At 34.9% G+C, this 19,745-nt stretch overlaps 3 protein-coding genes and 1 pseudogene across 3 annotated transcripts; 3 read left to right on the top strand and 1 right to left on the bottom strand.

Moving 5' to 3' along the window:
- Window positions 1–588: 588 nt before the first annotated feature.
- On the bottom strand, window positions 589–3,906 carry LOC110705867 (protein FAR1-RELATED SEQUENCE 5-like). Its single transcript, XM_021883799.1, has 5 exons — window positions 3,792–3,906; window positions 2,924–3,303; window positions 2,086–2,804; window positions 1,213–1,723; window positions 589–1,146 (listed from the first exon to the last, which is right to left on the bottom strand). The coding sequence occupies exons 1-5, from the start codon at window positions 3,904–3,906 to the stop codon at window positions 589–591; spliced, it is 2,283 nt and encodes a 760-aa protein (XP_021739491.1).
- A 613-nt stretch (window positions 3,907–4,519) lies between these two features.
- LOC110705626 lies at window positions 4,520–13,504 on the top strand (annotated as a pseudogene).
- Window positions 4,625–6,230, top strand: LOC110705866 (pentatricopeptide repeat-containing protein At5g16640, mitochondrial-like). Its single transcript, XM_021883798.1, has 2 exons — window positions 4,625–4,894; window positions 5,184–6,230. Exons 1-2 carry the CDS (start codon window positions 4,625–4,627, stop codon window positions 6,228–6,230), a joined length of 1,317 nt encoding a protein of 438 aa, XP_021739490.1.
- A 1,016-nt stretch (window positions 13,505–14,520) lies between the features above and the next one.
- On the top strand, window positions 14,521–18,409 carry LOC110705625 (ras-related protein RABG3d). The gene is made up of 7 exons (XM_021883528.1): window positions 14,521–14,760; window positions 14,899–14,925; window positions 15,042–15,141; window positions 17,197–17,343; window positions 17,419–17,499; window positions 17,666–17,811; window positions 18,043–18,409. The coding sequence occupies exons 1-7, from the start codon at window positions 14,708–14,710 to the stop codon at window positions 18,107–18,109; spliced, it is 621 nt and encodes a 206-aa protein (XP_021739220.1). The 5' UTR covers window positions 14,521–14,707; the 3' UTR covers window positions 18,110–18,409.
- Window positions 18,410–19,745: the final 1,336 nt, after the last annotated feature.

Here is a 19,745-nt window from a genome sequence, read left to right as displayed (position 1 = left end):
TTATGCAATGTTCTTTTGATTACAAACAATGTTCTTTTATTAACATATAATGTTCTATTGATTACATATAATGTTCTTTTAAAAACATCTGATGTTCTTTTTGTTCAGTGAAATTTTATTTCTAGTTATTTTGCATCATATGTCTTATAAACTAACACAAAATATGTCTTTTTATAGGCCACAGTAACCACCATTAATATGAAAAATATGTCTTGTTAAAAAAAAAACTGAAATAGAGTGTTCTAATTTATAAGATCTTATTAAAAAAAAAAATTAAAAAATATAAGGACAAATATGAAATAAAAAAAATTGTTAACGTAGACTAAATAGTACATACCATTTATAATTCTCTAATATTCACTCCAAAATAGTCATCAGGCTCAAAAAACTCCAAAGATCTTCCAAATTCGTTGGAATGTGCCAGAACATTTCCATCAGGTACAGGAAGGAAATCCTTCCAAAAAAAAAAATTATTTAAGTAAAAGAACAATATGTATAAAATGAAAGAACAAGTTGTAACCATAAAAGAATGTAATATAATATAATTAAGAACAATATATACCTTAATCGTAGTCTGTGCTTTTTGTTTCATCTTTGAAACACCCTTTGCGCTTTTCTTTCCCATGACTTTATCTTTTGACCTTTGAGCTTGTTGGAAACCTTTTCCTGTGTGCTTTTCCACCTAGTATTCTTTTGACCCTTTTTCCTTTTTTTGATAGGATCCTTGACATCTACCTGAACTGTGTGTTCTTTAACAATGCCTCCATGTTCTCTTTCAAAACCTCCATGTTCTTTTTCAAGTCCTCCATGTTCTTCAGCCAATTGCTCAAATATTACTGCTGGTTCTAATAGACTGCCATCACCTTTTTCTGGAGTAACATCTTGTTCATTCGTTTTTGATAACTCAGGTGGCACATCTTTATCTTCTCCCATCAAGAGATTAATCTTAGCAGTGCATTCTTCAATTGCTTCCTCAATGACAGCTCGAGCACTCAAGTCATTTTGTGCTCGATCTACAAGTGTGATAAATGTACAAATATGATACAATCTCCATACACTACAAGGAGTGACACCCATTTCAGCAACATCATTATCATCAACTCTAGTGCACATAGCAGCTTTTGTCCATCTCTTGCAAATGTATCTCTTTGGGATATAAGTAATGTTGTTTAAGTGTAAGACACGAAGTGAGTGCTTTCACAACAAACCTACCTCACCAAAATATTTGCAAGTACAATCAACTGTAACTGTTGATTCATCAAATGCAACAGTATGCATGATCAAATCCTTTTTTGGATGCCCAACATGATATTCATAAAGTGGAGGTTGAAATCCTATTACCTTTGTCGTGCAGGGAACACCATTGACAAAATTGTCTTCAAAATGTAAATAGATTTGAATAGTATAAATCTTCCTTGCATGCTCCAACAATCCAATATCTGCCCAAACTAAATGACGATTTCCAGTCATACTATCATAATCATTACTACCTTCTCTACTCCTCCACTCATCAACAACCTCAATAAAAGTAGTGTAGAAATCACATAGACCATGAGTGGCATGTAGTCGACGGGAAACTGATTTGTTAGTAGTTTCACTCCTCTGAGATGACATAACACCGCCACTAAAATAGTCTTTGGAATATGCAGGACACCACATCTCTTTGATATTATACAGATTTTGCAGCCATTTATTATCTGTGCATTTGTACGTTTTCTGCATGCTGTAAAATAAAAGAACATCATACTAAGTGAAAAGAATGTCAAATATAATAGAAAAGAACATCTGTATACTTAATTCAGCACATTAAGTTCACTTCAGAAGAACATCAAATATATGATAAAAGAACATTAAACGAACAACACAAGGAACATTATTTTAAGTAAAAAGAATGTCACATGTAATAAAAAAGAACATCTCTCTATATTAATCCAGCATATTGGGTGTACTTGAGAAGTACATCAAATAAATTACAAAAGAACATTAAACATGAAAATAAAGAACATCGTCTAGCAACTTAAAGAACATTGAATCAGTAAAATATTTAAATAACATAATTTTAAAATTATTAATTCATAGCGTTACCTTGACCAATAGTGCTCGAATTCTTGAATAGTATCGGTATACTTCAAAACAATATCAAACAAATCATTAAAACCTTCCTTTGCTCTAAGTCCTTTGATATTTTTCTTTGCATTCTCCCCAATATGCCACGTACATAGTCGATGTCTGGAATTTGGGAAGACAACCTTAATTTCTTTGGCCATTGCTTGAGCTTGGTCAGTCATTATTGTCACAGGATGTTTGCCACCCATGGATTTCAAAAAAGTATTGAACAACCACTCAAAAGATTCCCATTTTTCATTGATCAAGAAGCCAATACCAAACATGACATTATTGTTATGATGATTCATACCAACAAAAGGTCCACAAATCATACCATATTTGTTTGTACGGTACGTTGTATCATGGACTAATAAATCACCAAAAGCATCATAATCTACCTTCATTCTATTATCACGAAAGAAGAAAGATTGCAAAGGACCTTTTTCATCAACATCAAAGTCATAAAAAAAGTCATACTCACTAGATTTCCTCTCCTTAAAATAGCTAAGCAAGCGCTTTGCATCACAACCGTCAAACATCATTTTCTTATGTTGGGATAAAGCACCATACGCATCCCTACAAAGAAATGAAAGATTTGCCTCTCCACCAGCTTGATGTTTTAAAACACGCACTGCATCAGCAACAGGTATACTACTCTCAGTCAAGCTACTCATCATCACAACTTGTTCATTAGTAACCTGTGTACATACAAAAAAACACATTGTTTCAAAAAAAAGAACATCATGTATTTGTTAAAGAACATTTATTGCGCATTTAAGAACATGATTTAAATTAATTTTAAAAATTGTACCATTACCTTCCTATGAGACCTAATCAAATGTCTCTTTGAAACAGCAACCCTACTATGATTATGAACCATAGTGTGATTGACCAGGACATACAAACCAGACACCTTATCAATATCAAATTGTATATGAGCCTTGCAACCTGTGCGGAAATTCCTCTTTTGGTAAACTTTTGATTGTTCACCATGCTTCTTCTCTTGCTTAAAGCCAGCAAAAGAACACACCAAAAAGCCTTGCCTAGGTGTCCTATCTTTGTCATCTCTACGATTCAACCTATCTTTACGTATACCAAAACCATGTTTAAATGCATAACTATTATACAAATCATAAGCCTCTTCATCAGACTTAACTTTTCTGTCAAATAATTCTGATTCAGTTGCCTCGGTAAAACCTGAAATAGGATATCAAAATACATATATATTAAGCTGATGTTCTTACATAATAACATGATGTTCTTTTAAAGGTATAAAATGTTATTTAATATATTTGTAATGTTCTTTATTAAATGCACATTGATAACGACACATTAATTACAGAAAATACAAAACAGAGTACAACAAAAGTACACGACTCTTTCAGGAAAGTACATTCCATTACAATAAAAGTATATAAAGAGTACTACAAAGTACCTATATAATTAACAATTGCACATGCACTAATAAATAAAATCAACATTGATTTCAAATTACATATAATAACAAATAAAAAAGAACATATGTAAATAATAAAAGAACTTCATCTTCAACCTCATGAAAATCACTGTGAAATTAAAAATATAAAGTAATTCGATAATAAAATTAAAATTATTAGTAATAACTAAATCTAATAATCAAAATTAATGATTAACAAATGAAAAATATAATGAATTAAACAATTCACCTTCATTGAGGTTTACGATACCCTCGACTTCACCTTCATCGTTGATATCATAATCATTTGCATCATCGACAAATCTAGCATTAGAATCATGGCGAAATTCAGATTGATAAACCATTATTAACTTCTTCTACAATGAATTCAAATGATTGATCCTCAAAATTTTCTCTGTAATTCTCTCTCTGTAATTTTCTCTCACTAAAAAGTTTGAAATCTCTATGATTTTCCCTCTCTAAATCTTTTTTGAAAATATCAGTTAACAAAAATTAGCAAAAACTGAAAGCTATAAAATCGGCAACAATTTAGCAAAATTCACGTGATGTTAAACTGTCTCCTTTTTTTTTTTTTAAATTCCCGTAATTAGAAATTAATGGAATTAATCCTGCCAACTCAGCAGGTGTACCATGAGCATGGTACACCCTTGTGTACTATCAAACTTTCAGATTATTTACCGTTCACTTTGAATTTAGAGATCAACAAAATAGTCCAACCATCTTGTAAAAAAAAAATAAAAATAAAAAATTCCAATCACATATTTATTTGGTGAACATGACGATCACTTTTTTTTTTAAAATATTATTGCGCAACTTTTAATAATTACGATAGTACCTTGAATGGTTGTGGTGGTACATTCTTATCATCCCGTGTTATTATTTATATGACATTAGGTCATTAGTCATAGCCTACCACTGGCCGTGGTAATAGGTGGCGCTGCCGCCTTGGACAGTTGGACTTGGTGGTTGGAACTTGAACTAATCACATATCAAACTCCAAGCAAATGCCTACAAAAAATGAAATACCCCATCACAAACTAAACCAAAACAAATGCAGGGGACATGAGCTTTGTACGTAGGGTTTTAGCTTCAACTAGAAAGGGTTTATCTTTAACTTCTCAAATTCAAATCAATCCCCCTAAATCTCAACTGCCCTTTTGCAATTACCACTCAATTCCCAACAATTTACTGCAAAAATTGTTAAAAGAACCAAAATCACGCATCAAAATCATTCTTGATTCTGAAGAAAATTCGACTCTCAAAAGCATTGGTTTTTCCTGGGATGCTCTTCTTTCTGCTATCAATTCTTCTTCTACATCCAAGGCAAACCTGGTAAATTCATCAAACCCAGTATATTATTTGAATTAATATGTGATTGGATGCTTGATATGTTTAGTATCCATTGATTTATGGGAATTAAGCCTTGTGAATTTGGATATTAAGAAATAGATAATGATATCACTAGTTTTCTTCTATTTGGGGTTTGATTAATTTATGTTGTACTGTATATGCTTTTACTAGTTAGTCACTCTACTATGAAATGTTGTTAGTTTACAGATACAGACTTGTGTTAGTATTCTTATATTTGTGAAAAAACTGGGAATTGTATTTGGTACTTTAGATTTCTAGTACTTTTGGCTTGTATTTATGGCTAGTTATTATTAACCAGGCTTTGGAGTGGAGATTAGAGAAACTGCTGAAGCACAATGAAAGAAATCATGAGTTGTTTGCTGAACTAATTTCTCATTGTGAGGAAACACGAAATCTCGAGTTAGCTATGCGTACATTTATGGCAATGGAGTCTGTTGGGTTAAAACCAACATCTGATATCTTTAACTCGTTGATTTTGGTTTCGTTGCGTGTGGGAAATGAAATGACTGCGCTTGGCTTGTTTGAGGTTATGGAGAGGTCAGAAGACTATAAACCAGATTCTAAAACTTATAATGCTTTCGTTTCGATGTATGCTAAGTCTGGTAATGTTAAGGCTATGCAAGCATGGGCCTCAGCTAAGAGAGTTGCTGGTATTCCTGCTGATTTGCAGCTGTATGAATTTCTAATTTCCGGCTGTGTTAAAGCAAAAAGATATGATACAGCCGAAAATTTTTATGAAGAAATGATATCATCAGGATTTGTACCTAATATATACATTTTGGACAGAATAATTGATGGTTTGTGTGAACAGCAGGATATTGGTAGAGCTAAAGAGTTTTTGCTCAGCATTATTGATAATGGTTGGGCAATTAGTCCACATATAGCAGACAGACTTGCACATCTGTGTTCTGAACTAGGAAAAATTGAGGGAATTGAAGAGCTTCTCCAAATCTTAACTGCATCAAAGGAAAGTCCAGAAGTTCTTTCGAGAGTGCATTGTGGAATCATAGGTATGCATGCAAGGGCAGATAGATTAGATGATATGGAATATGCCGTTGGAAGAATGTTGAAACAAGGGTCAACATTCAAATCAGCTGATGATATCAAGGTGATCATCCGATCTTACTTTAGGCGAGCAGCATATGATAGGCTCGAGTTATTTTTGGAGCATATAAAGGGCTCATGCCAGTTCACAAAATCAACATATGATTTATTGGTCACTGGTTATAGTGAAGCTGGGTTATCCGAACAACTGGGCATGCTGCTGAAGGAATTGGGTCTTTGTGAAACTTCATGAGTCCTGCATTAGTGCATTCATCTCATTTCCCAGCAGAAATTGTGCTGGGGGCTTCAAGGTTAAATCAGAGACCTGGCCATGGAACGTCTGTTACTCTGTTAATTATTAATTACCAAAAGTATTTCCACTTCTGAGGTTATTGACTCAATTCAGCAGAATTCAAACTAACAGCATATGATCTGTTTCCATTTTCTGAAGTCCTTTTCCATTTGTTTGTGAAAGGCTTGGTTTCACCTTTCAGATTTCAATCAAAGCTGTTATTTGATGCTGAGGTTGATAAGGCTGAAAAGCTGCTAGCTTAAGCAACTGTAATGTTGAAAGCCTAATCTGCTACATACAATTTGGTAAGTGGCAGTGTTTTCTGTGCTTAAAGTTTATATTTAAATTGAATCCTTCATTTTTCACACTTCTTTTTTTCACTAATGAGTTAATCATTCTTAGTTACTGATTGGCATGTAAGAAACCATTTGATAGTTTGAAATTTTGAATTGACAAATTGTAACATGTGTATACTGCTTTTACAATACGAGGCTGCTTCTAGTTTCAAATAGGTGAATCTTCATTTGAGTTCGTAGTATATGTTTTTATTTCTTGGAATTAGAATATAAACCTGATGCAAAGGAGTGACAGTAATCACAGGGTTGCCACCTTGGAGATTAAGAATTCAGGATAAACACTGAACAGGGAGGGCACTCTTGACTCTTGAACACCCTCACCCAAATTTATCCTCCAAATATCATCCTATTCGTCTGTAGAAGTACTCATGTGCACAAATTTTAAAGACTTAGAGAAACACCCATTTGCATAAACATTAAGGACTCCTAGAGAAGTGCCCATGTTTGGACTCCAGAGTCCATCACCTGTGTATGGTATATCTTTCCTCTTGCAATCACAAATCTTATTTTGTAAGAGCATTGATTTAGAATGCAACGGCTGCTGCAAGTGCTGCTTTGACATACCAAGAAAATATTGGTGAGTGCAACGTTGCAAGGGTTTGATATGTGTTTCTTTGATGATAATGAAACGTTTATGACCTAATTCCCCCACCCTAGACCGTCAAAGCCTAGACTTAAAAAGTAAGGAGAGAAAAGAACATTCTTCTCCCAAAAGATCCTAGCAAGGATAGCTAGATGAACTAATAGGATGAACCTATGTCAAAGGACATCCAAGAAAAATATGTTTGCATCACCCTTTCTTGGCCACTTGGGCTGGGCCATTTATGCTGTCTAGCCCTATAGCGTCTGTACTGAAAGCTACTCCATCTTTGTCATTCTAGTTTTCTTGGTCCCGCTTCAAGGGATGATAATGGAAAATGACAGCCTTTGTGCAGGGCATTAGACACCCAATATGATGGTACTTGCTCCTAAGAAACCTTCGAATCCCTTTCTAGCCTTTTTGGGCTGTAAGTGGGATAAAGGTATATTTAGTTGGCTGACCACTTGTTGAACATATAAGACAAACACAGAACAATCACAAGAAAAAGAAATTACTCTTTTCGTCTCTAAATATCTAAAATTAGCACCTAAGATAATTTATACTGTGGATTTTTATTATTTTGGTAAAGGAGAGTTGATGAAAAGGTTATTGCGACCACTTGACCATAGATAGAATGAAGCATTCTTTTAAGTGACACCCTAAAAATGATAGTGTAAACATTTAGAGTTGGAGGGAGCACGAGCACCACTGTGGAAACAGTTTCTTCTTGACCATACTGTAGTAATTTTCAGGTTTTCTTAACAACACCCCCTGATAATTAAAGATTATGCCACATTTGTTGAGAGGTAAGTCTTTTCCAAATTTTACTACTCCGGTACTTCGTAATTTTGACCTTTTGTCTCCTCATATCCATTTGAGGATATCAGATAGACTACATTAGTGTACGGTGGCGGAGGCGTAAATTTTACACAGTACAGTATGGTTATTATACAGTATGTAAGCTTTTAAAATATGATCCTCAATCAAATACTACTATGACTTTTGAAGTACTCGTATTCTAGGAACAATGGAAGTAGCATATATAATTTCTAATTTTATTAAAATGAAAAGGCAGGTGCCTAACAATCATATATTTATATTATTTTTCATCTATATAATACTGCATTTTTTATTTTATTTTTAAATCAGGATGCAATATGTTGTTTCTGAGATTAGGTAGAAATTTATTTCTATAAAGCACAAAAGACAGAAGGTAAAGTTCATAGAACTTTTAGACCATAATAGGGAAATTCCTGCTCCAGAAGAAGCCATATGCTTAACCTAATGAATATAGAAATTTAAAAATGGTGAATAATGAAACAACTTAACACTTTGTCCTAAAGTAATGTGTTTAATTTTTCTTGTAGTGGTGCTCCTAATAATAATGGGTGCATGTGAGTGTTGTAGGTCCAGATTATTTTACCTTTTTGCTGACCACAAAAAATTATTGAATATATGCAGTGCTACCTAAAGCTTGTAAAGTACTCACCCCATGCTTCATCCCACTCAGGATAATGTGGTAATTACCTTGGTTCTCCCACCATCTTTCTTGTTATTGCACTTTCTTGCACTGGCTACGACCATTGCTCTCTTCGGAATTAATTGTCACGTACTCTCGTACTCTATTGATATTCGGCAAAAACATCACCTTTCTCAGTACATTGATAATTTACTACTCCGTATTGAGTTTTGTGATACCTCGCTTTTGATTTTGAGAAGTTGGGACAATGTGATAATTTGACAACTAAGTATTTATGATCATTATTATTCATAGCTCAACAACCTGAATCCTTCAAGATCAGGAATTAACAACATAATGCAGTCTTCATTACTGTTAAGAATTGAAGAAAAAAAAAAAAAGCGGCCTTTATGATCCCAAGTACAAGTTATTACCTTGTTAATTCATGAATGTTTATGAATAACATAAAGATCTGAAATCATGAAATTTAATTAATGCATGATTAGACTTGAAGCACCTCAACTAATTTGGTAATGGACTAATTATTACTCCTTATCTTGTGAAATATTAAACCACTCATTAACCTAATCTCACAGGATAAATTTTTTTTTTTTTTTTTTTTTGCACCCTATCAAAAAAGTGTGGTCCCACACAAATGTCCAATTTTCAATCACAAAGATTAAGGACAAACATAACATACTATACTAGCCATAGGAGTATCAAAGCTCGTCAATCACGGGCTACCTTGACAACTTTTGTTACATTTTCCATACACTCTCAAAAGGTTAACTGACAGAGAATTTAGTTAGTAGTAGTTGCTCTACTCACTGTCATTTCTTCAACAACAAAGCATGATACTTCCTGCTTAATCTAACCAACTCTTACAACATTATCTTTGTCCCTTGAGCCATGTCTTTTCCAGCACCGGCTGCTTCCCCGGAGATCGATGTTGGAGATCCGACATCGCTCCCTGAACTACTACCACCGTCGCCAGTAACTGATGAAGTTACCCCTCCTCCTGCACCATCTGTCACATTACCAATATCAGTACCGTCTTCACCACCAGTAGTATCACCCCCACTACCAGCAGTAGTTGTAGGAGGAACTACTCCTCCTGCACCTTCTCCTGTTCTTTCTCCTCTTCCTACTCCTACATTACTTCCGACGTCTCAACCTCAACCACAACCACAACCATCGCAGCCTCAACCACAACCACAACCACAACCGCAGCCACAACAACCTGTTTCTTCACCGCCACAAATACCTACAAACATCCCACCACCAGTAAGAACAACCCCACCAAATTTTATTTCTCCTACACCAAGTAAACCAATTAAAATAAAACCACCACAAAAAGAAACACCACCCAATAAAGAAACTTCACCACCAACTATCATTTCTCCTCCACTTAGTAAACAACCTAACATTAAACCATTACCACCTACTAGTGATCCAACTGTTACTCCCTCACCTCCATCAACACCAGCATCTTCCAGGCTACCAGTAATCCGGCCTGCAGCTCAACCAACCCCATCTAAACCAGGCTCATTAAGACACCAAGCCACTCCTACAACACCAAGACCACAATCACCTCTTCCTGCTTCTGCTGTCCTTCCTTCCTCACCACCTGTTGCGCTACCAGTCCCACAGACGCCAGGTGGTGGCGCATGGATTCCCTTTTCATCAGAATCTCCTGCTCCACTTCCTTTACTTCCTAGCCCGCCTGGAACATTAAGCTCCTCTGAAGCTCCCCTGCATGATCATGGTAGCGACAATGGAGGGTTAATATCATCATCATCAAGTGATCATCAGAACATTCAGGCTGCTGCTGTTGAACAAAAAGGGGTCTAATAATGGGGCTAGTGGATTTGCTGTGGGATTGGCTGTTGGTGGGATTTTGCTTCTACTTCTTGGAATTGTCTTTGGCATTCTGTTTGTCTTTTGTAAGAGGAGAGAAAAGAAGTTTGGTGATAATGGATCTGGAAGAAAACATGCAACTTCATTCACTGGATATGAAGGTAAATCAGTTTGATTTTTCCTCTCAATAAAAGTATATAACATACAAAATTCTTTAAAACAACAATGTCAAAACCTTAATCCTAGAAGGATGGGGTCAGCTGCATGATTCAAAATTGAGGCTTTGATTTTAGATATTGAATTTATCTTAGATTTATATTTCACTTAAGGATGATTGGATAAGATATAAAATCTTAATCATACATATTTGCTGCATTATTTTCAATGTGATGGTCCCCTTTTAAATGAGTTACAAAAGTTTCTATCTTAATAACATATTGCATCATTAAGTATTGGAATTCCTCAAGTATGTAATACTAATCTTGATTTGTACTCTAGTATGATTCAATATTTGAAGCATCTATGCTAACATTTTCTTTTTCTTAATTTGATTGATTGATTAGAGAAAGGTTCATTACCCCTGTACGCAAAGAAGGATCCTGATAACACTCAAGGGCTCCAAAGTGTGATCAATGTAAGTACTCCTAAGGGGCCAATCATGGATACCAATGGCAACTCTCCGGTGACTGGGGGAGTGGGCACGCCCTATCAAGTGGGACTTTCACGTACGAAGAGTTATTGAGGGCCACCAATGGCTTTTCAGAGCAGAATTTGCTTGGACAAGGCGGTTTTGGGTACGTGTTCAAAGGGGTCCTTCCGAATGGGAAGGAAGTTGCAGTGAAACAGCTGAAGATAGGAGGGCATCAAGGAGAAAGAGAGTTTAGAGCTGAAGTTGAAACAATTAGCCAAGTTCATCATAAGCATCTTGTTTCCTTAGTTGGGTATTGCATTTCTGGTTCTGAACGATTGCTTATTTACGAGTTTGTGCCCAACAATACATTGGAATTCCACTTACATGGTAAGTTGATCAATCACTTTTTACCTCATTCTTTTAGCATGAAATTTCAAGTAGTTCATTGTACATTTGAACACATAATCTTGTCTAGTATAATTAAAATATGACTAAAATTGCAGGAGAAGGGCAACCTGTTATGGATTGGCCTACTAGATTGAAGATTGCAATAGGCTCTGCAAAAGGATTAGCATATCTACATGAAGATTGTGAGTATTCCTTTGCCTAATAGATTCACAAGTAGTGCCTTTTAATTTCACTTACTTTTGTTAATGTGGAATATATACAATTTGTTGCAGGTAGTCCTTCTATCATTCATCGGGATATAAAAGCTGCAAATATCCTCCTTGACTTTAACTGCGAGGCAAAGGTGAGATTTTTTCCTGTATTCGCCACTATAAATTTCTGACATTCTATGTCTGTGTGACAGTATGAATCAAAAAAATATTCATCCTATGCTTTCATGCTGAGCTTAAGGTCTTTTCTTCAGGTTTCTGACTTTGGACTGGCAAAAATTTTCTCAAGTAGTAATCCTTCTGTTACCCACATGACAACTCGAGTTGTAGGAACTTTTGGGTAAGCATTCTTTACAGGATTAAACATACATGTGCTGATATCCTAGAGCCTGAGTTGAGCTCAAGCAGTAAACATTTGCTTTCTTTTCAAACAGCATTCAGCTCTCAGGATAAATGTAAATCATTTAACTTTTTCATCTTCTTAATTTTCTATCATGCATAATTGCAGATATTTAGCTCCTGAATATGCATCAAGCGGTAAAGTTACTGATAAATCAGACATATATTCATATGGGGTTATGCTCCTTGAGCTTATCACTGGCCGTCCACCCATCAGCAATTTTGGAACTGCTGCATGTGGAAGTTTGGTTAATTGGGTAATTCTCTTTTCGAATTCTACCATGTGCTTCCCTTATACTGCAAAGTTTTATGGTGGAAACAGAGAATTTTGTTTATTGATGCTACAAAATTTGATATATAATATAGGCTCGGCCCCTATTGGCACAAGCTATTGGAGATGGGAAATTTGATACTTTAGCTGATCCAAAATTACAAGATAATTATGATGTTGATGAAATGTCTAGTATGGTGGCCTGTGCTGCTGCATGTGTTCGTCTTTCTTCTTGGCGTAGGCCAAGAATGAGCCAGGTAAATCTGATCCCAATCAATCCATCACAGTCTTGAAGACCTAAGTGGAATTTTGAAAATGAAGAGCTTTTTAATTGTAACTTTTGATAGAGCTCTCACATTCGGGTCTATGCACACACATTGGCATAACCAAACCTTCTCAAAAAAAGTTCTCGAATTCTGATCATGAACTGTATACAAATGCAGGTGGTACGTTCCTTGGAGGGAAACCTTTCAGCATTTGAGCTTGATGATGGAATTAGACCAGGACAAAGCTCAATGCATTTCCCCTACGAAAGCTTAGATTTTGATGCACGAAACTACATGGAGGATATGAAGAAAATGGCCTTGACTAGCAATACAACCACTCCTAGTAGATATAGCGAGAACACTAGTGAATATGGCCTGCTCCCTTCTCCCTCAAGCACTGACACTAGCCAACTCAATTACTCAAGAGGCTGATGTCTTGGACTATATGCTAACTACGTAAATATTGGAGAAGCGCAAGAAAAAGAGAATGGGAAGCTAAAAGGATAAGAAAACGCGGATAATATCCAAATTCTGTAGGAATTTCTCATTCAACTTATTAGAAATTGATAGAAATTTCCATTTTATACTTTGTTTGTTTATGGGGAGAAAAAGTTTGTTTTCTGTGAAGATTAGGATTAGTTGGATTTTCAAGTACATATTCACATAAATGAGTTATTCTTAGGGGTGCTACATGAACAAATATTGAAGTGAAAGTGATTATAATTTTGTAGATTAAACATGAAGTTACAAGTTCTGGTTTGTTTTGCATTTTTGTTGCCAGAATTGCAGCAATTCTTGATGATTCCTTTTCCCTATTTCTGTTTTCCCCTTATTATCGGCTTCCTGACAATCTTCCGTAATTACATAAATAACTTAGCTGTGATTTCCCCCTTCTTGTGCTGGATGGTGCTTTAACAACAGCTAAGCTTTGAAGTACAGCAAAGTTCTGTTGGATTAATTTAAGCATAACTAAGCTTAGTTTAAGGAAATTTTGTATACAACTAGTTATTTATACTGGTATATTCCATATGAACTGTCAACTGTCAAAAGGTTGATATTTGAAGCTGTGTTTTTCTTCAAGCATTTTTTAGAACCAAGTCAAAGTTAGTATTGACAGTGACTAAGTGTCTTGACATTTCAATATCACTCCATTGTACTGGTAAAATGGAACCATGTGATCGCGAATTGTGTTAGAAATTGACAGCATTATATGTTTGGTGATTGCAATTTTTGAAACACTTCCATTGAGATTGAGCGAGAAGTTGAGAATATATAAAGCCTCTGAACTTGTCCAGACTCGTATTTATGTGTAATTCTATTTGGTGTTCCTAGGGATTATGCCAAGTATTGCGCATATATCTCCTATTGTATATTTCGATGTAGGACTCATAGAAGACGATTATGTTGATGAGATTCATCTCATGTCTTTAAAATTGCACAATGTTTCTTATGACTTGCACTATTATATTCTATTGTTTAAATGACACTCCTAAACATAAAGTATACACATTATGCATGTATCATATATGCATCAAACCAGTAACCATCATTAATTTGACTGGCGTATAGAAAACCACAAAGGACAATGATGTAGACGAGATTTGATTTCAAATTTAGCATACCATCCTCAAAAGTTTAACCAACCAAAATAGCTGACATCCATGCCTAAACCAAATTGTATTAACCAATTTAATCGTGCATGATTGACTATAGTCGTCATTCATCAAGACACAATTTCATATTCAAAATGAAATTCAAATCAAATACATGGACAACCACACAAAAGAATACTCCCAATTTCCCAAATAGGAAGTTTATTAGCCTTTCCATTTCATACATTAAAAATAATTTGAACAATAATCTCGCTCCACACACCCCACCTCTTTCTCTCTCTTCTTTACAAGGCAAGCAAAACTCACACAGTATATTACCAGATTCAAAATCAAATCAAAACTTCAAATTTGAACAAATTTTGAAACTTTTCTAACAATTTTTGCTAATCATGGCGTCTCGCCGTCGAATGCTTTTGAAGGTCATCATTCTTGGTGATAGTGGGTAATTCCCTTCCTTCTCTCTTTTTTTTTTTTTTTTGTCATCAATTTCTTTAAGATTATAAATAATTGAACAATTTTTCCATTATTGTTGTGATCTTTGATTATTTATTGGGTAATTTTTGTTTGATTTGATTTGCAGTGTTGGAAAAACTTCATTGATGAATCAGTATCCTTTACATTTTTATTTTTATTTTGAATTTGATTGATTGAAAGGAATTTTTTTTTTTTTCTGGGGATAATGTTTATATTGTATGATATGGTTTAGCCTTAATGTATGATCAGATTTGTGAATCATAAGTTTAGTAATCAGTACAAAGCTACAATTGGGGCGGATTTCTTGACAAAAGAAGTTCAGATTGATGACAGGCTTTTCACATTGCAGGTGAATTATCTGCTGCTTTTATTTTTCTTGAATTTTTTGTTATTTATATGTGTTATCTAGTGCATAATTGGCCTCGAATTACTGGTTTTTGATGTTCATAATTTATGGGAATTTTCTTTTATTGATATTGAAACATTGTCTAGAACATCAGTTTTTGAATGATATTACTCTAGTGAAAGTATTAAATGTTCACAATATCACTTATATGTAGTTTGTTTTTCTTTTTTCGGGAGAGTAATTGTCGTTTGTTTGTCTGTTTATCGCCTGCATTTTCTCTCAGTAAATGCCTGATGTAGCCATGTAGGTATGTAAATTTTACTTGCAAGAGGGGGAGTGAAAATAATTCTACACTTTATTGGATGGGCTATAAATTGTACGTAAACTAGTGTAACTTTTGTAAGGTTTCGACCTTGATGACAATAGATTATGAGAATATTATTCTTGCTAGTTAACTTGCTCTATTGAACATTTGGATCACCAAGCATAGTGGGAGAAATTAGATAAACAAAGAGGCTTAGTATCAGTAGTTGATATTTGTACTAGAACCTTAGTCCGATGCTGAAATTCATATGTACATTTTAAGGTTTGAAAGAGATACAAAGTTTGGTTAGTTAATTGAGGTTTTTCTTGAATATATGACTTGGAAATTTACCAGACAACCTAAATACAGCTTTCATGGAAGTCTTTGCAAGCAAATGTTAGTAATACTTTATTCTTTGGTGCACTAATACTTGTAGGAAATAATTGGGTTGAAGTGTAATTCTGAAATACCCAGCAAAAAGAAAAGGGTTCAGTTAACTTAAGCTTACAGTACACCTTTTCTATAAGCCTTTTTGTGGATTCAGACTAAGATAAGTGTAGATCACGAAAGCTTGCTGTATGTTGGTACCTATATATAATTCAAAGTTTCGAACCCGGAAAAAAATTGATAGACTGACCCAGACCTGACTTGACTGACCAAGTTTCCTGGTTTTATATGTAGTAAGATACTAAGGTTACTGATGATGACTAACCTTGAAAAAGAGAGACCCTTTGGTTACTAGGGATATTATTTTATATATCTAGAGTCTAGTAATATCTTGAAGAAATAAATTCTTGATGCAAACTGTGTTTAGCACACCACCGCTGAAACATCAATGCGCTGTAGCACTCTGTTCTCTAGAGAATAACCACCACCACCACCACTTGGTACAGATCCAGGATTCCAGGTCATCCTGCCATGGGTCAAGATCTGGGTAGGTTTAAATGTACATAGTTTTACTGACTATCTGGAGAAAATATTGCTAAAAGATTTACAATTTATTTGAAAAATAGCACATGGAATATGGATGTTTGGATTGCCCTTTTGCTCTAACATGAATGCTTTGTGACAAGCATTAATTCACATGAAATATTGAAATTGATTGTTGGAAATATGTATGGCACACGCACTTCCAAATTATATACATAGGGGCGTAGGACTGTAGGGTGGCATATGTAATAGGGAAATACAGATGTTAGAATAGTTTTTTGGCACCCAATCTCCTTAGGCATTTAGTTACAAAATGGTGTCCTCTGGATTGGTCTTGCTATTCATCAGACAATGTCTTTTGTGATCTTGCCCACATGCCTTGTTTTTATTTGGTAGTTCTTGTATTGTCCTACCTGCAGTTTTCTGCCATGTTTTTGTGATTTGACTCATCACATCTTTTTGCCCCCTTTCATTCAGCAGAAAGATTAAATTATTAGTTTATGGCAGGATCATATGGGGAAGTTGTAGTACTAGAATTGCAAATTCGTTTTGTTGCCTGTTCTCTTTGCCAATCTAATTTACTAGATGGGAATCGTGAAATTGGTGTATGTATATAACTTGTTTAGTCATTTTATGGCCAGCAGTTTTAAGATTTAAGTATCAGGCTCTACTATGCAGCTTATCAGCAAGATGATCTTTTAATTTCATCTGACCCATAGTCTAGATTTTCTTTCATGCTCCTCATTTTCCAGTTTGGAAATTTTCTTTGTTCATTTTACTTAGAAATGATACTTCCATGCTGAAAAGGTGTCTCATTTGTTCAGATATGGGATACAGCTGGACAAGAGAGGTTCCAAAGTCTTGGTGTGGCCTTCTACCGTGGTGCAGACTGTTGTGTGCTTGTGTATGATGTTAATGTCACAAAATCATTTGATGACCTTAACCGATGGCGGGAAGACTTTTTGTTACAGGTAATTGTTGATGAGCTCTTTTTTCCGGCCATTTTATTGTTCTTGTCATAACTTCTCTTTTGTTACTAATTGCAGGCTAGTCCACATGACCCTGATAACTTCCCGTTTGTTGTGTTAGGCAACAAAATAGACGTGGATGGTGGGAACAGCCGAGTGGTAAGATTATTTTGTCTATCTGTAGTGTCTTTGGTTTGAGATGATCAATAGTTCAAATACACATATTATTCTTAGGGCATATTGTGTTTTCGCATTTTGGGCATGTTTTCTGTACTGCTCTATTGCTTCAGTGCCAGTGGTAATACAAGTTAATATGATTCTCTAGGTGTCTTCAAAGAAAGCAAAGGCTTGGTGTGCCTCTAAAGGAAATATTCCCTACTTCGAAACATCTGCAAAGGATGGTACCAACGTTGAAGCTGCTTTTCAGTGCATAGCAAAGAATGCCATTAAAAATGAGCCTGAAGAAGATACGTGAGTTTAATTATTATATACTCTCCAACTTCATTGGTTTCATTTGTCTATTCTATCAATTTGCCCTTCGAATTATCTGTCCCTAACTAAATTACAATGCTATTAGCATGGTGTAGAATATTCTTACTTTAATTAATGAGCACTTGAAAACCTATTGTGCCTTTATTTTTTTTCCTTTCTCATTCTCATACTCTGTAAAATACTTAACCTGCTTATGTCATTCTTAATTAGATATCTTCCGGACACCATCGACATGTCTGGTGGCCAGCAACAGAGGTCATCAGGATGTGATTGCTAGGCTGGTTTTTTGCTGATTTTGGCTGGCTCAGAGCTTTTACTCATCACCAACTATTAAACTTTAAATCAACTTCATTTTGTGTACATTACTCAAATAGAGAGTTAAAGTGATTATTCGTTGTGTCATAATTCATTAGTTTTCTTATTGCTACCTACATGGCTACATATATTGTATGAGCCTCGCTGTTGCTGTCAGTGAGCTTACAGTACAGTCGTTTATCTTGTGCATTCTGATTTCTGGTCCAAACACTATTTATTTGACATCAGTGTAATGATCAATACGAGTAATTATGTTGTATCACTTTCTTTTAGAATTAAGAAATCTTTGGACATGTTCTTTTAAAGAAAAGCAGGGACGATAACACAGACGAGGGCACCTTTTTAAAAACTATGTAGTATCTAAGAAACTCGTCTTTAAGGATCTAAAGAAGCTATTGTAGTATACACTAATACACTATAGGATATTATTTTCCTCTTTGATACTACCTCCGTTTTTAATTAGTTGAGACGTTTTGACTTTAGCACTATTAACCCACCTCCCTTTGACCGTGTTTTGTGCTTTATACGTAATGAAAAATATAGTCATGTGAGATCTTGTTAAATTCGTCACATTATATACTTTCAAAATATCAACTTTTTATAATTCTTGTTTATCGATAATTAAAGATATTAATGATTGAATAAGTGCATTGACAAACGTGACTAAAGAAACGTGTCAACTAAAAAGAAATGGAGGAAGTATATGTTATCTAATGATGTACATAATTGAAATATAGTGAGTTATTAACAAAGTTGTTGAATATATCTTCAGTGAAGTTGTGATATCATGTTTTTCTTGGAGATGAAATTGGGCAAAGCTTGAGGAGATATAGAAAAGAGAAATCATTATTGAACTCACTTTGAAAGAACAAATCGTATGATTATATTGCACATCAAGGAGCATATAAATACTCTAGTCACTAAAAGTTTATACTTCGTATAATAAGATGGTAACATGAACAGAGTACACAATTAAGATGAGCTTTACTAACTCTTTCAAACTATCAACAGAAAGGAATAAAAGCATGTTATGATATCCAAAAACCAATTTTACTCGTATGTAGTGTAGAAAACTGTAGGCAATGTTGTAAAGGGACTTGCATACTTATGGGGCTGCTCTATTGATGGAATTTGTGTAAGGAAATTGAATGGCTAAATCGCGGACAACCTAATGAGTTATCCCAAGGACATGAATTCATGTTTTCCACTTGAGATTGTTGGCACTAGTTCACTGTCGTGTGGCGTGGTACCATTATGCAATATGGTCTCTCAGCTTGGAAGAGGCTCAACTTTATTGGAGTGCTATGAGCCCTAAATTTCTAGTTGGAAAGCCTCCTTTGGATAAACAAGCAATGACTTCATTCTTCATTGCCAACCTAGAAATGAGAACTAAGCATTTTAACGCTCCCCCTTCCCAACAATTGTTCGAATTGGAGACGGAAATAATCTTCGGCCAATATCTCCTACCTTACACTACTTTTTACTACTTTGGTAACGTATAATTGAGCTAGGGAATCTTGTAAGAATAGGTCCCCTCGTCCTTCCGTCTCCTTAGGTTCAGATGTACCAAAAAGGTTCTTTAGACCAATTCTTATAAT

This window comes from Chenopodium quinoa, unplaced genomic scaffold (genome assembly GCF_001683475.1).
Source record: "Chenopodium quinoa cultivar QQ74 unplaced genomic scaffold, ASM168347v1, whole genome shotgun sequence".
Taxonomy (NCBI): domain Eukaryota; kingdom Viridiplantae; phylum Streptophyta; class Magnoliopsida; order Caryophyllales; family Amaranthaceae; genus Chenopodium; species Chenopodium quinoa.
The sequence above is the reverse complement of the archived record's forward strand: the minus strand, read 5'-3'. Positions and strand labels throughout refer to the sequence as shown.